At 38.0% G+C, this 17,729-nt stretch overlaps 1 protein-coding gene across 2 annotated transcripts in view; it reads right to left on the reverse strand.

The window, feature by feature from the left end:
* Positions 1-522: 522 nt before the first annotated feature.
* LOC102139329 (uncharacterized) overlaps positions 523-17,729 on the reverse strand; it is a 45,362-nt gene continuing 28,155 nt past the window's right edge. For both annotated transcript variants that reach the window (XM_074026589.1, XM_015440430.4), the window contains one exon: positions 523-6,095. In XM_074026589.1, coding sequence (XP_073882690.1) covers positions 4,795-6,095 — 1,301 coding nt within the window. In that variant the 3' untranslated portion in view covers positions 523-4,794. The remainder of the gene's footprint in view (positions 6,096-17,729) is intronic.

A 17,729-nucleotide genomic window follows, 5' to 3' on the forward strand; every position in this document is an offset into this window, starting at 1 on the left:
GTTCAACACCAGCCTAACCAATATGGAGAAACTGGTCTCTACCAAAAATACAAAATTACCTGGGCATGGTGATGCATGCCTGTAATCCTAGCTACTTGGAGGCTAAGGCAGGAGAATCACTTGAAGGTGGGAGGCAGAGGTTACAGTAAGCCGAGATCACACCATTGCACTCCAGCCTGGGCAACAAGGGCGAAACTCTATCTTAAAATATAAATAAATAAATAATAAATAAATTTATTGATGCATATATGGTGTTATGGTTAGTGCTAGTATAAATTAGCTACTTTTAATAGGATATTTATATGCTGTTACATTAATACATATTTTAAAAAAGAAATATCTTTTCATAACAAGTTTTTTGAATATATATTTAAATTAATTCTTCTAAGAATGTGGTATAGATACAAAACAAAACACTATTTAGCTTTAAAAAGGGGTACGTCCCATTATTTGAAACCAGATAGATACATTTAGAAGACATTATGTATGCTAGATAAAATAAGCCAGACACAGAAAGACAAATACTGAATGATCTTATTTTTATGTAGAATATAATAAAGTTCAACTCAAAAAAGCAGAAAGTGAAATAACAGTTACCAGACGCTAGGGGTGATAAGAAGAGAACAGATAGTTTTTCCTCTAAGGGTACAAAGTTTTAAATAGGGTAAGGAGGTTTTGAGATCTGTTGCACACCAGGATGACCACAGTAAACAATAATGTATTAGCCAGGTGTGGTGGCTCACGCCTGTAAGCCCAACAATTTGGGAAGCCAAGGTGGGTGGATCACAAGGTCAGGAGTTTGAGACCAGCCTGGCCAATACGGTGAAACCCCATCTCTACTAAAAATACAAAAATTAGCCAGGCATGGTGGTGTGCCCCTGTAGTCCCAGCTACTCAGGAGGCTGAGGCAGGAGAATTGCATGAACCCAGGAGGTGGAGGTTGCAATGAGCCAAGATTGGGCCATTGCACTCCAGCCTGGGCAACAGAGTGAGACTCTGTCTCAAAAAAAAAAAAAAAAAGTATTGTATATTTCAAAACAACTGAGCGAATTTCAAATGTCTCCCCACAAAAAAATGATAGGTAAGAAAGTTAATGTTATTTAACTTAATTGTTCTATATTATATGCATATATTAAAACATAACATTGCACCCCATAAATGTATACAACTATGATTTGTCAATCAAAAATAGTATTAACTTTTTTCTTAAAGAGAGAGAAATAAACCTTAAGAAATCGGGCCAGAGAAAAAAAGTGCTTTTTCAATCTCAACATTTCAGAAAACATCTGGTGCGGTGGCTCACACCTGTAATTCCAGCAATTTCAGAGGCCGAGGCGGATGGATCACCTGAGGTCGGGAGTTCAAGACAGCCTGACCAACATGGAGAAACCCAGTCTCTACTAAAATACAAAATTAGCTGGGTGTGGTGGCGCATGCCTGTAATCCCAGCTACTCGGGAGGCTGAGGCAGGAGAATCACTTGAACCCGGAAGGCGGAGGTTGCAGTGAGCTGAGATGATGCCATTGCATTCTAGCCTGGGCAACAAGAGCAAAACTCCATCTCAAAGCAAAACAAAACAAAAATTTCAGAAAACATATACATATATTTTTTGTATCTCAAATGGCTTCCTCAATTAGTAACGTAGGTAAGTAAATGTTTAATATTATAAGCATTCTGAACTCAACATTCAGAAATATGTTGATATTTCCTATTCAAAATAATACTTTAAAAGACAGATGTTAAAACAACTGTTTAGAGTAAAATTCTGATTTTTTCTTAAAAAAATATATTTGAATATATATTTTACACTATATTTAAATTTATCCAATAAGCATAATTACTCAACAATAAGAAAATTATTATAAGGAACCAATTTGCCTTATTTAATTTTAAAACTGACAAGCACATGATGTTTAAGTGCTTACTTATCTAGTGTTACTGGAGTGTTAAAGAGCAGCACTCAATAAGAAATCTTTTCATTGATATTTATATCTATGCTGTAAGTGAATATAGATTATAATGTAACAGAATTAACAAATAAAAGCTAATAAATTTTCTTTACACTCACTGTTTGTTGGGCACTCTTCTGGTACCTTTATTTGCATTAATTGCTTTAATCTGACAAAAACCCTAGAATTTATGCACTGTCATCCTCACTGTACAGCTGTACTCAGGTCATACAGCCTATACGTGGCAGAACTCGGATGCAATCAGAAACCACCTGATACTGAGTTTCAATCTTAACCATTTATGCCCAACACCCTCATAGCCAATTCTTTTTATATCTGACCTAACATTTTGCTTTGAATTTTCTAATTTTGTAGAAATAAAAATCTAGAAAACAATTATTTTAATCACAGTGTGTAGAACTTGATTTTTGGTTTAAAGTAGTCATTACTAAGCCAAACACAAATACTTTGTTAAACGGATTCTAATATCCCTCTTATGACTTAAAACAGTCACTAATTTTACTTTTGAAATGTAGTGAGTTTTTATATTAAAAGCTAGGATAAGCCTAAAATTATATATAAAAAAAATTGTGGTCTATATGTACATCATCATACATTCAGTGGTCTACAGTTTTTTAAAGTTTTAGAAACACTAAAATAAGAATATTTTTCCTATCAAATAATTAGGGAATATTGAGTTTTCTCAGGGACTAAAATGAAATAGATTGAAATTACCGTATCAGTCTCTTACCAATGACCAAGGATTGGGTAGTTAAGTGACCAATAATAACATCTGTAGACTTAACTTCACCGACTAAAAAAATTAAATAAAATGAGAAAAATTTCTCCAAATTGTTACATCAATATGTAAACGAAATATTATTCCAAATTTCAAATGCACAGGAAATCATTTTATTTTGCAACACTTAACATTCACACTTAAAAACAGAAGATTCAGGCCGGGCGCAGTGGCTCACGCCTGTAATCCCAGCACTTTGGGAGGCTGAGATGGGAGGATCACGAGGTCCGAGGAGATCAAGACCATCCTGGCGAACACTGTGAAACCCCATCTCTACCAAAAAATACAAAAACTTAGCTGGGCGTGGTGGCGGGCACCTGTAGTCCCAGCTACTCGGGAGGCTGAGGCAGGAGAATGGCATGAATCCGGGAGGCAGCGCCTGCAGTGAGCCGAGATCATGCCACTGCACTCCAGCCTGGGTGACAGAGCGAGACTCCATCTCAAAAAAAAAAAAAAACCACAAGATTCTGTATACCAATGTCAGCTGTGCTATATCATAGAAAATCACATTTAATATTCTTCACTTGCCACTAATTCTCTTAATATTTTAAGATTTGTTGTTGTTGTTGAGATTGAGTCTCGCTCTGTCACCTAGGCTAAAGTGCAATGGCACAATCTTGGCTCACTGCAACCTCTGCCTCCCAGATTCAAGTGATTCTCCTGCCTCAGCCTCCTGAGTAGCTGGGATTACAGGCATGTGCCACCATACCGGGCTAATTTTTGTATTTTTCATAGAGACAGGGTTTCACTACGTTGGCGAGACTGGTCTCGAACTCCTGACTTCATGATCCACCTGCCACAGCCTCCCAAAGTGTTGGGATTACAGGTGTGAGCCACTGTGCCTGGCCTTAAGATACGGTTTCTATTACATTTTATATTTGCCACACTTTGTGTAAGAATCTAAGAAGAATTTTTTTTGGCGGGGTGTGGTAGCTAATGTCTGTAATGCCAGCACTTTGGGAGGCCAAGGTGGGTAGATTACTTGAGGTCAGGAGTTCAAGACCAGCCTGGCCAACATGGTGAAACCCCATCTCTACTAAAAATATAAAAATTACCTGGATATGGTGGCAGGTGCCTGTAATCCCAGCTACTTGGGATTCTGAGGCAGGAGAATCACTTGAACCTGGGAGGCACAGATCGCAGTGATCCAAGATCACACCACTGCACTCTGGCCTGGGTAACAGAGTGAGACTCCAACTAAAAAAAAGAAAGAAAGAAAAAAGGTTTTGCCACATTATTCACACTTGGAATTCGCCAGTATAAATTATATTACCTACAATCAAGTGTGAAAAACATTTAAAGGCTTTTTCACATTCTTCACATTTCCAGGGTTTTGTACCCGTATGATTACTTTTATGTTTGTAAAAGTTTAAGGTGTTGTTAAAAGCACTGTCACATCTTTCAGATTTGCAGAATATCTCTCTAGGATGAATTATCTTATGTCTATTAAGAACTGAGGACTTGTTAAAGGCTTTGTAAAGTTCTTCACACTTTTATGTTTTCTCTCCAGTATTACGTGTAATAAGATTTGAGAACTTGTTAAAGGCTTCATCACATTCTTCACATTAGTAGGGTTTATTTTTCTTTTTTTTTTTTGAGACGGAGTCTCGCTCTGTCGCCCGGGCTGGAGTGCAGTGGCCGGATCTCAGCTCACTGCAAGCTCCGCCTCCCAGGTTTACGCCATTCTCCTGCCTCAGCCTCCCGAGTAGCTGGGACTACAGGCGCCCGCCACCTTGCCTGGCTAGTTTTTTGTATTTTTTAGTAGAGACGGGGTTTCACGGTGTTCGCCAGGATGGTCTCGATCTCCTGACCTTGTGATCCTCCCGTCTCGGCCTCCCAAAGTGCTGGGATTACAGGCTTGAGCCACCGCGCCCGGCCTAGTAGGGTTTATTTTTCACATGAATTCTCATTTTTAGTAAAAGTCAAGGACTGGTTAAAGGCTTTGCCACATTTAACACATTTGTATGGTTTCTCTCCAGTATGAATTATCTTATGTTTAGTAAAGGTTGAGAATTGGTTAAAAGCTTTGCCATATTCTTCACACTTTCAGGGTTTCTCTCTAGTATGAATTCTCTTATGTTTAGTAAGGTTTGAGGACTGCTTAAATGCTTTGCCACATTCTTCACATTTGTAGGGTTTCTCTCCAGTATGAATTATCTTATGTGTAGTAAGGCTTGAGGACTGCTCAAATGCTTTGCCACATTCCTCACATTTGTAGGGTTTCTCTCCAGTATGAATTCTCTTATGTCTAGTAAGCCTTGAGGACTGCTTAAATGCTTTGCCACATTCTTCACATTTGTAGGGTTTCTCTCCAGTATGAATTATCTTATGCACAGTAAGGTTTGAAGACTGGTTGAAGGCTTTGCCACATTCTTCACATTTGTAGGGTTTCTCGCCAGTATGAATTATCTTATGCACAGTAAGGTTTGAAGACTGGTTGAAGGCTTTGCCACATTCTTCACATTTGTAGGGTTTCTCGCCAGTATGAATTATCTTATGCACAGTAAGGTTTGAAGACTGGTTGAAGGCTTTGCCACACTCTTCACATTTGTAGGGTTTCTCTCCAGTATGAATTCTCTTATGCATAATAAGGTTTGAAGACTGGTTGAAGGCTTTGCCACATTCTTCACATTTGTAGGGTTTCTCTCCAGTATGAATTATCTTATGCATAGTAAGGATGGAAGACTGGTTGAAGGCTTTGCCACATTCTTCACATTTGTAGGGTTTCTCACCAGTATGAATTATCTTATGCATAGTAAGGTTTGAGAAACGGTTAAAGGCTTTGCCACATTCTTCACATTTGTAGTATTTCTCTCCAGTATGAATTCTCTTCTGTCTAGTAAGGCTTGAGGACTGCTTAAATGCTTTGCCACATTCTTCACATTTATAGTGTTTCTCTCCAGTATGAATTCTCTCATGTTGACTAAGGATTGAGGGCCAGTTAAAGGCTTTGCCACATTCTTCACATTTGTAGAGTTTCTTTCCAGTATGAATTCTTTCATGTTGAGTTAGTTGAGAGAGCATGCAAAATGATTTGCCACATTTTTTACATTTGAAAGGTTTCTTTCCAGTATGTCTTATTTTAGGTCTATTTGAATTTGAAAATATATGAAACCCTTTTATATATGTATAACATTGAAATATTTTGCTCTGGGTAGTTGTGAAACATTGATTAAGTCCATTATAACCTCCTTTGTGCAGCTTACACTCATTCACACTTCTACAGCCTTTATTTAATTGTAAGTTCTTATGTCCACATTTATTGTATCTCCTCAGTATCATTTTTTGGAAAGAATCTTTTATGTTTTGCTCTGGCCAAAGTTCTTCAACAAAATGAGAACGCATAACTAAAAGAAATTAAAACAACAAATTACTCCACTTACTAGGCTCAGATAAATATACAAATCAAACCTATAAAAGCATACAAATGACATAAGCAAAATAGCATATCAAAATACCACAGGGTCTAATTTCTTCATAAATATATAAATGAAACAAAAACTTAAGGGTCAAAATACATTTGTGGAAAATGTATAAATGAGTTAAATGTGTGCAGTGCCACAGGTGAGCACAATGCAGAATCATATAAAAGGAAAAGAAAAGTACATTACATTTAACCAATACAGCTATTCCTGCCCCCTAATATAACACAGTGCCTTCAGAAGCAAATTGCCAACTCCTGGTTTCTATTTTAAAATACAAGAAAAATATTGGCACATACATCTAAATTTCTGGCTTCTAGGGGTCTTACCAGACACTGGTTTCGGTCTCCTATAACACAAAATGCTGAAATTAATGGGGATATACTTTGGAATAACAGTTTGAGAGTGCTGAAGATAAATGGTACAGCACCACAGAGACTGCAGTATTACAGACAGGGAAGAGGTGTATCAAGTGATTACTGACTATTAAGAAGAAATATGAATAAACTCAACTAAAAAAACACACACAAAAAAAATTTCAGACAAGACACATTCTAAGGACATGTATGAGAGACTCACAGAATCTCTAGCCAAGACAATTTGTTTCAGACTATGCCAGGAGAAAGCTACTACATTATAAAGATTGTGACAGGTAGCTTGTTTTTAATGTCCAAATCCCAATGAAAGATTATAATGTATATAAAATATTAGGGCAGCACAGGCCCATCAAAAACATAATTAAACTTTCAGAACACAACCATAAAAATGATATAAATATGAAGAAGCTGAACAAACCAACTAGGATACACACACACAAAATATTTATAACACACAAAAATATTAGAAGAATTTCAAAAGTCACAGACAAAAAGATAATCTTAGGAGTGGCAAGACAAAAGTGATGTGTCATTTATTAGCATAGTCTTATAACCAGTGAATCTGTGAACAAGAATTTTGCAGGCAAGAAGGCAACTGTGTGACATAGTCAAAGTCCTAGAAAAAAAAATTCTGTCGAGTGAGAAAAATATCATCAGCAAACTGTTCTAACAAATAAGAAGTAAAAGACATTCTAAAATAATTAAATCCTGAGAAAGTATATTGGCACTACATATGTCCTATATAGCAAAAATGCTGAAAGCAGTTCCTTCTACTGAAAATAACATGATGCAATAAAAAACAACAAATAATCACACGTAAATACTAACTTTCTGGGAAAAATATGCACATACACAAAATTTCACAGCATTACCATAATGGTGCAGAAAACACTTTTAATTTTTCTCTAAAAGTTGAAAGATAAAAGCATAGAAATTATCATCTATTAATGAATATACAACACAAAAAGATACAATTAGCTACATTAGTAACCAAGTTGAGAGCAGATGTAATGAGGAAGAATTTTTGTATGCAACTGAAGTTAATTTTTTACCAGATTAAAATATATTGCTGTACCTTTTAAGTTTTATGTAATCCCCAAGATACCAGAAAGAAAATATCCGTATAGATACACAAAAGAAAATGAGAAAGGAGGCCGGGCGCAGTGGCTCAAACCTGTAATCCCAGCACTTTGGGAGGCCGAGACGGGTGGATCACGAGGTCAGGAGATCGAGACCATCCTGGCTAACACGGTGAAACCCCGTCTCTACTAAAAATACAAAAAAAAAACTAGCCGGGCGAGGTGGCGGGCGCCTGTAGTCCCAGCTACTCGGGAGGCTGAGGCAGGAGAATGGCGTGAACCCAGGAGGCGGAGCTTGCAATGAGCTGAGATCGGGCCACTGCACTTCAGCCTGGGCGACAGAGCGAGACTCCGTCTTAAAAAAAAAAAAAAAAAAGAAAATGAGAAAGTATAAGCATATGAATACAAAAATCAAAAAGACACAAAAAAGACAGAAAAAGAGAAAATGAGGGACAAAAATAAAATAAAACAATTAATAGAATAACATTAGTCTTTCTCCTTTAGAAAATTACTTAAATAAATATAAAATTAACTTCCCAATCAAGAGACATACCTTAGAAAAGTATTTAAATATATATAAAATTAACTTTTCAATCAAGAGACATACTTTCAATAAAAGGATTTATTTGAAAATTTACAAATCAAGATCCAACTTGCCTTTCTGCAAGAGGCAGTTGAGATCTAATAAAATAATGAAAGTGGCAAGATGGAAGTAGACATTGCATGCAAACATTAACCAAATAAAAGAAGAGGTCAAAATAACATTATACAAGCAAAATCTTAAGCCAAAAACTGTCATACTTTATAAAATGTACTTGAAATCAAAACTCCAAAGGGAAAAAGAACATTAAACAATAATAGATTTACTGGGAACCTATAACAAATGTGTGTGTGTGTGTGTGTGTGTGTGTGTGTGTGTGTCTGTATCTCACGTTAGAATTCCTAATAAATGAAGCAAATATTGACAGAATTGAAGAAGCACATAGAAAGCAACATAGAGAGCAATATAATTACAGTAGGATATTTCAATACTCCACTTTTTGTAATAATAAGACAAGACAGAATATTAGTAAGTGAACAGAGGACTTAAAGGCAACATAAAACAAATATTTTTAACAGAGGTATAGAGAACACTCCTCAGCATCAGGATATACACTCTTTTCAATAGCCCATACAACATTCTCCTTGATAGTTCACCTGTTAGGCCAAAAAAAAAGTCTTAAAATTTTTTAAACTGAAATTTTATGGATTACTTTGTATGACCAAAATGGAATAAGACCGTAAAACAATAATAGAAACAGCTGAAAAATTTACAGATATATGGAAAGTAACAGGCGTGGTGCGGTGGCTCACGCATGTAATCCCAGCACTTTGGGGGGTCAAGGCAGGCAGATCATGAGTTCAGGAGATCGAGACCATCCTGGCCAACATGGTGAAACTCATCTCTACTAAAATATAAAAAATTATCTGGGTGTGGTGGCACGCGCCTGTAATCCCAGGTACTCGGGAGGCTGAGGCAGGGGAATTGCTTGAACCTGGGAGGCAGAGGTTACAGTGAGCCAAGATCCTGTCATTGCACTCCAGCCTGGGTGACAAGAGTGGAAACTCTGTCTCAAAAAAGAAAAAGAAAGTAACACACCCTTGAGTGTGCTCTTGTTCAAAGGTTAAAATGATTACTACTGTGACACTGTTCATGCTGCTCTATGTAATCTTCACATTGAATGCATGTTTTTCAAAATTCTCACTGCATTTTCGAAGAGCTACGAACAGCAACCCAAAAAGTATAGCAAATTTCAAGAGACAACAACGTACAGAAAAATCTTCAAAAAGAGGAACAACGTTAGAGCCATTATAGTTCCTGATTTCAAAACACATTAAAAAGCTACAGAATTAGGCCAGGTGCAGTGACTCACACCTGTAATCACAGCACTTTGGGAGGCCATGGTGGGCGAATCACAAGGTCAGGAGTTTGAGACCAGCCTGCCCATCATACTGAAACCCCGTTTCCACTAAAAATACAAAAATTAGCCAGGTGTGGTGGCATGCACCTGTAGTCCCAGCTACTCAAGAGGCTGAGGTGGGAGCATCACTTGAACCCAGGAGGCGGAGGCTGCAGTGAGCTGAGACCATGCCATTACACTACAGCCTGGCCTGGGTGACAGAGTGAGACTCCATCTCAAAAAAAAAACAAAAATAAAACAAACAAAAAAAAAACCCCAAACAACAACAACAATAAAAAAAACAAGCTACAGAATTAAAACAAATTGGTAGGAGTCTCAAGGTGAAAAAGTAGACTAATCAAATAGAATGCTGCACATATATAAACTTTCACATATATGGTAATGTAAAGAGTGATTTGCATACCCATAATTACTGCAACATTTTTACTGAAGCCAACAGGTAAATGCAAGCAAATTTCTGTCACCAAATCATTCAGTATACATAATTTGAAATATAAAAATATTGGAATGTCAAAGCTGGGTGTGGTGGCTCATGCCTGTAATTCCAGCACTTTGGGAGGCTGAGATGGACAGATCACGAGGTCAGGAGTTTGAGACCAGCCTGGCCAATATGGTGAAACCCCTCCTCTACTAAAAATACACAAATTAGTTGGGCGTGGTGGTACGTGCCTGTAGTGCCAGCTACTCTGGAGGCTGAGGCAGGAGAATTGCTTGAACCCAGGAGGTGGAGGTTGCAGTGTGCCAAGATTGAGCCACTGAACTCCAGCCTGGGCGACAGAGTGAGACTCGTCTCAAAAACAAACAAAACAAAACAAAAATTGGAATACACCCAGATTTTAAAACGCAGCAAATATTCTAACAACTATAAAGTGAAAATTCAATGACACGATGCAAAATAAAATGAGCCAGTCACAGGTTTTGAGAACATGGACATCCAAATCATGTTATAGACCAAAGAGGCTTAACAGACTCATACAAAACTTTCCAGTCAAAAGCAAGAGATCCTCTCTAGTAAAAAGCACAATATTCCTATTTGTACCTGGTATATTCCGTTAGGACATATACCAAATGTTATTAAATTTAAGAATACTAGCTGGGTGCAGTGGCTCATGCCTATAATCCCAATATTTTGAGAGACCAAGGTGGGAGGATCACTTGCGGACAGAAGTTTGAGACCAACCTGAGCAACATAGTGAGACCCTGTGTCTACAAATAATCAAAAAAATTAGCCAGACATGTTAGTGCATGATGTCGTTTCAGCTATTCAGGAGGATAAGGTGGAAGGATCACTTGAGCAAAGGAGGTTGAGGATGCATTGAACCAATATCATGCCATTGCACTCCAATCTGGGTGACAGAGTAAGATCCTATCTCAAAACAACAACAAATAAATAAGATCAAAATTATTCAGTTTTCTGACAAAAACTGAATGAAACTAAAAATTATGAGCAAAAGTAAAACTAGCAGATCAAAAAGTAAATGAAAATTAAACACATTATTCAACATTTTCTTGCTCAGGGGTCAAAAATTTAATTTTTCAAGGATGTCAATACAAATTATAGTGGTGAACAAATTCAATATAATCTCTATAATCCAATAGCATAGTTTTTTTTTTTGTTGTTTTTTTTTTTTACAGAAATACTGTTTAGAATTTTAAAATTTGATTATAAACTATAGCCAAACACCCATAAAGAAGAACAAAGAGGGCCAGGTGTGGTGGCACATGCCTGTAGCTGAGACGGGCGAATCACTTTGAGTCAGGAGCTCAAGACCAGCCTGACCAACAAGGAGAACCCTGACTCTACTAAAAATACAAAAGTTAGCCAGGCATGGTGGTGGGTGTGTGTAGTCCCAGCTACTTGGGAATCTGAGGCAGGAGAATAGTTTGATTCCAGGAGGCAGAGGTTTAAGTGAGCTGAGATCGTACCACTGCACTCCAACCTGGATGAAGGAGCAAGATTCCATCTCCAAAAAAAAAAAAAAAGGAATGAAGAGGCATTATAGTTTCTAATTTCAAAACATATTAAAAGCTACAATAACAAAAACAATGTGGCATTGACACAAAGACAGATAAACAGATGAAATAACAGAATAGAGAACCTGCGAATGAACTCTCCCATATATGGTGAAATCATCTTCCACAAAGTTGCCATGAACACACAGTAGAAAAAATATAAACTCTTCAAAAAATAATGTTGAGCCTGGCTAATATGACAAAACCCTGTCTCTACTAAAAATACAAAAATTAGCTGGGCACGATGGTGGGCACGTGTAATCCTAGCTACTTGGGATGCTGAGGCAGGAGAATCGCTTGAGCCAGGGAGGTGGAGGTTGCAGTGAGCCAACATCAGGCCACTGCACTCCAGCCTAGGTGACAGAGCAAGACTCTGTCTCAAAAAATAATATGTTGAAAAATGACTATTAACACTGATAAAATAAAGTTGGATCATTTCATTGAACCATATATGAAAAATATTTTAAATAAAATGCTTAGAAATAAAAAGAAACTAATAAATCTCTTAGAAAAAATATGGGGAAAAGAAATGGCATTCATCTCAGCACCATTTTCTTAGATACAACATTAAACGCATGAGCAAAAAACAAAAAACTAGCCAGGCACAGTGGCTCACGCCTGTAACCCCAGCACTTTGGGAGGCTGAGGAGGGCGGATCACCAGAGGTCAGGAGTTCAAGACCAGCCTGGCCAAGATAGTGAAACCCCGTCTCTACTAAAAATACAAAAAAATTAGCCAGGTGTGGTTGCATGCACTCATAGTCCAAGCTACTCAGGAGGTTGACAGGAGAATTGCTTGAACCCGGGAGGCAAAGGTCGCAATGAGCCGAGATCTCACCACTACACTTCAGACTGGGTGACAGAGCAAGACTCCCTTTCAAAAATAATAATAATAATTTTAAAAAAACAGAAAAACTTAACTGCAGTATACTTCAAAATTTTTGCACATCAAAGAAAATATTCAATAGGTGACAATGCCTCCTAGGAAATTGGTAAAAATATTTGCAAATCGCAGGTGACAGGAATTAATATGAGAATATATAAACAACTCTTAAAACTGAAAAATAAAGTTGAATAACTTGTTTTACAAATAGAAAAATAATTGAACTAATTTTTATCAAAAAAGATACACAAAGGCCGGAATTACGGTGGCTCACACCTGTAATTCCAGCAATTTGGGAGGCCAAGGCAGGCGGATCACCTGATGTCAGCAGTTCAAGATCAACCTGGACAACATGGTGAAACCCCATCTCCACTAAAAATACAAAAATTAGCTGGGCGTGGTCGTGGGCACCTGAAATCCCAGCTACTTGGGAGGGTGCGGCAGGAGAAACGCTTGAACCTGGGAGGCAGAGGTTGCTGTGAGCCAAGATCATGCCACTGCACTCCAGCCTCGGTGACAGAACGAGACCCCCTCTTAAAAAAAAAAAAAAAAGTATATATATATATATATATATATATATATATATATATATATATACACACACACATACACACACACACAGACATAAATGGAAAAAAAAGAAGTACTTAAGAAGACACACAAAATTATTAATTTATAGAGAAATGCATAGAAATCGAATGACAAAATTACCTGACACCCATTAGAATGGGCACTATAATTTTTTTTGAAAACACCAAATCTTCTGATGACACAATAAAAATGAAATCCATGTTGATTTTTGGTGAAAAACAAGAATGAAGTCATTACTTAAAAATATTACATTGGCCGGGCGTGGTGCCTCATACCTGTAATCCCAGCATTTTGGGAGCCCAAGACGGGCAGATCACATGAGGCCAGGAGTTCGAGACCAACCTGACCAACATGGAGAAACCCCATCTCTACTAAAAGTACAAAATTAGCCGGGCATGGTGGCACATGCCTGTAATCCCAGCTACTCAGAAGGCTGAGGCAGGAGAATCGCTTGAACCCGGGAGGGGGAGGTTGCGGTGATCTCACTCCACCTCATAAAAAAAAAAAAGTTATAAATATTTCTCAAATAATTAAAAATAATATTATCAAATACAGCAATCCCATTTATAAATCTATATCCAAAATATGCAACACAGAACCTGGAAGACATATGTCAACATCCATGTTTATTGTACCAGTATTCACAAAAGCAAAAAAACTGAAGCAACCCAGATATCTCCTTGATTTATAAACACATCAAAAAATGTAACATATACACGCAATGAAATATTATTCAGCCTTAAAAAAACTTCTTACATTTTAAGATAAACTTTGAAAATACTGTGTCACCTGAAATAAGCCAGTAACAAAATGATGAATACTATGATTCCACTTATATGAGATATTTTAAGTAGTCACACTCATAAAAAAAAAAGTAGAAAGGTGTTTGTCAAGGGCTCCACAGAGGGTAAAATGGGTTGTTGTTACTTAATGGGTATTGAGTTTTAATTTCACAAGATGTTAAAATTTTAGAAGTCTTTTGCATAACAATGTGAATAGACTTAACATGCCTGAAATGTAGACTTTTTTCAGACAGGGTCTCACTCTGTCACCCAAGCTGGAGTGCAGTGGCACAATTATGGTTCACATTAGTCTCAAACTCTCAGTCTCAAGTAATCCTCGCTTCTCAATCTGCCAAGTAGCTGGGACCACAGGTGCATACCAACATGCCTGGCCAGTTTTAACATTTTTTTTGTGGAGAGAAAATCTTTATATCTTTCCCAGGCTGGTCTCAACATTTTGGGCTCAAGAGATTCTCCTGTCTTGGCCTCCCAAAATGTGAGAATTACAGATGTGAGCCACCACTATGCCTAGGCCTGAAATATACACTTCAATAGATTTAAGATGGTAAATTTTACATGTTTTTACAACAAATTTTTTAAAAGAAAAATGAAAAACTACAGAATTATAAATCTTTTCAAAAATTACCTTCAAATCACAAAACTGCTTCTCTTACACAAAGGAAACAAATGTTCATCATTAAACACATGGTGAGAATAAGACTATTTCCATGACTACTCACTGAGACAAGATAAAACAACCGTTGAAAATCAGCTAAGAGGCCGGGCGCGGTGGCTCAAGCCTGTAATCCCAGCACTTTGGGAGGCCGAGACGGGCGGATCACGAGGTCAGGAGATCGAGACCATCCTGGCTAACACAGTGAAACCCCGCCTCTACTAAAAAAAATACAAAAAACTAGCCGGGCGAGGTGGCGGGCGCCTGTAGTCCCAGCTACCGGGAGGCTGAGGCAGGAGAATGGCGTGAATCCGGGAGGCAGAGCTTGCAGTGAGCTGAGATCCGGCCACTGCACTCCAGCCTGGGCGACAGAGCTAGACTCCGTCTCAAAAAAAAAAAAAGAAAAAGAAAAAAGAAAATCAGCTAAGAATATATATAAGTTATAACCAAAATTGGGGTTATATTTATAGATAAACATACACAGATATATAATCTGATTGTGATAGATGTATGGCTAATTTATCTAATTAAACCCCACACTGACTTAAAATGTACAAACAGAATTGCTCATTGTCTAAAATTATAATACCTAAGTAAAACAAAAAAAACAATAAACCAATGTTAAGAAACCTACACTGGGCCGGGCGCGGTGGCTCAAGCCTGTAATCCCAGCACTTTGGGAGGCCGAGACGGGCAGATCACGAGGTCAGGAGATCGAGACCATCCTGGCTAACACGGTGAAACCCCTTCTCTACTAAAAAATAGAAAAAACTAGCCAGGCGAGGTGGCAGGCGCCTGTAGTCCCAGCTACTCGGGAGGCTGAGGCAGGAGGATGGCATAAACCGGGGAGGCGGAGCTTGCAGTGAGCCGAGATCACGCCACCGCACTCCAGCCTGGGCGACAGAGCAAGACTCTGTCTCAAAAAAAAAAAAAAAAAGAAACCTACACTGAAGACACACACTATAACAGAAATGCTTATTCATAAAATCTGTAATGCAACATTGATGTACAATTCAAAAAATTTGTCTGGATAACTACAATGTTTGGCTGTAACTGTGTACTCAGGGAAGGCATTTTGAGTCATTGGCATAAACCATATAACAGCAAAATTTCAGAGAATGCAGAATAATCATAAATAGAAGATTCTAATGAGAAACTTTTTTTTTTTTTTTTTGAGACAGAGTCTCGCTCTGTCACCAGGCTGGAGTGTAGTGTTGTGATCTCAGCTCACTGCAACTTTTGCCTCCCGGGTTCAAGTGATTCTCCTGCGTCAGCCTCCCAAGAAGCTAGGACTACAGGTGTGCATCACCACGTCCAGCTACTTTTTGTATTTTTAGTAGAGACAGGGTTTCACCATGTTGGCCAGGATGGTCTCAATCTCTTGACCTCATGATCTACCCACCTTGGCCTCCCAAAGTGGTAGGATGACAGGAGTAAGCCACTGCACCTGGCCAAGAAACTTTTTAATAAATAAGCATTTAAAAGAAACTAGAGTTGATTTTTGTGTTTTAAATATATGCTATTCTTACACAAAATGAAGCTGTTGTAATCCAACTTTGAAAGTAAATAGTCTTACATTTTTATACACACACACACACACACACACACACACACACGCAAAATAGGGTTAGAGCCTCTGATATATATAATAAATATTTGGAAATAAATTATTATTTAGATATAGGTTAAAGAAAGTGGGTACAAATCCTATAATTCTTTTTTTGCCTTCAGGAAACTTAAATTTATAGGTAACTATTTTAGTAAACATGGAGTGCCTACTAATTATCTAATTTACTTCAAACATAACATATACATTCTAGCATATTGTCCTAAATGTCTGAATCCAAAATCACAGACAAATTTGGAATAGAAAATACAAAGTAAAAACATATAGGGAGAGTGAAATCAGTAAGATGGAGAAATAACAGTTGCCCTATTTTCTTATCCCTCCAACAGCAAGAAAATTTCTCAACCATCCCTGACAAAAAAGCTTTTATGAGAGAACCAGGCCTCATGGCTCGAACCTGTAATGACAGCTACGTGGTACATTAAGGTTGGAGAATTGCTTCAGGCTAGGATTTCAAGACAAGCCTGGGTTATGTAGCAACACCCCATCTCCAAAATGAATACCTTTCAGAGAGCTTTATCATCCAGTGAGGGAGCTGTGAAACTCTGCTATAGCTCAAAATTGAGGAATGTTTCTCTTCAGAAGGCAGACCCTCATTCCGGTGGCAAACTACAAGACCTCCATTCTTGGCTACGGACCAGAAAATCGCTCACCTAATTTGGTCACACTGAGAATTCTACTTACTCTGTAATCATCCCAAACTTTTACCAGCCACAATCTGGGAGAGGTCCTCTTCTTCCAGAGGTCTGGAAGAAGACACTCATTTACAACCATGCAACAGGCCTGCAGACATTGGTCTTTACTGTGCTGTGGTCCTTGAAGCAGTTCAATGACTTAGTTCCAGCTCTCTGAGCCACAGTTCATGGCCAGTTCTGCTTAGATAGATATTCACACAATGACCTGAGGACATGCTCTCTGGTACTCAGTGAAAGCCATATTCATCTGCATCCCAATGTAAGGCCTACCATATGCAGACCCAACTGCAAAAATCTGTCCTACTGTCTGCCCTGCAGTGCAAAATCCTGAAGGATATTCAGTCTGTCCAAAAATAAAATGGGAATTACAACTACACAAGCCTCTATAACAAACCAACTAAAGGTGGACCCAAGTGCAGACCCAGCAGCCTTGTGACGAAGCTAAACCCCTCTCTACTACAAACCCAGAAGACATCCCATCACCCTGGGACCCAACGAAAGATCTTTACCTCCTGAAACCAGTTTATAAAAACTCAAAGAGGTGGTTGCTTCTTCAAATTTACAGACACCAATGTAACATTATATTATGCCCATTGTCAATGCTTCTATTTTAACATTGCACTGCAAGTATATGGCAGAAGAAAGTCAAAAAAATGATAAATATTTCAATGATGAAGTCATTAAAATTGAAGACAAAAAAAGTAAAAAGTTGCTGTTTGTAGATCATATGATCTCATATTTTAAAAACCATAAACAAGGCCGGGTGCGATGGCTCATGCCTGTAATCCCAGCACTTTGGGATGCCGAGGCAGGTGGATCATTTGAGGTCAGGAGTTTAAGACCAGCCTGGCCAACACGGTGAAACACTGTCTCTACTAA

This window comes from Macaca fascicularis, chromosome 19 (assembly GCF_037993035.2).
Source record: "Macaca fascicularis isolate 582-1 chromosome 19, T2T-MFA8v1.1".
NCBI classification, from domain to species: Eukaryota; Metazoa; Chordata; class Mammalia; order Primates; family Cercopithecidae; genus Macaca; species Macaca fascicularis.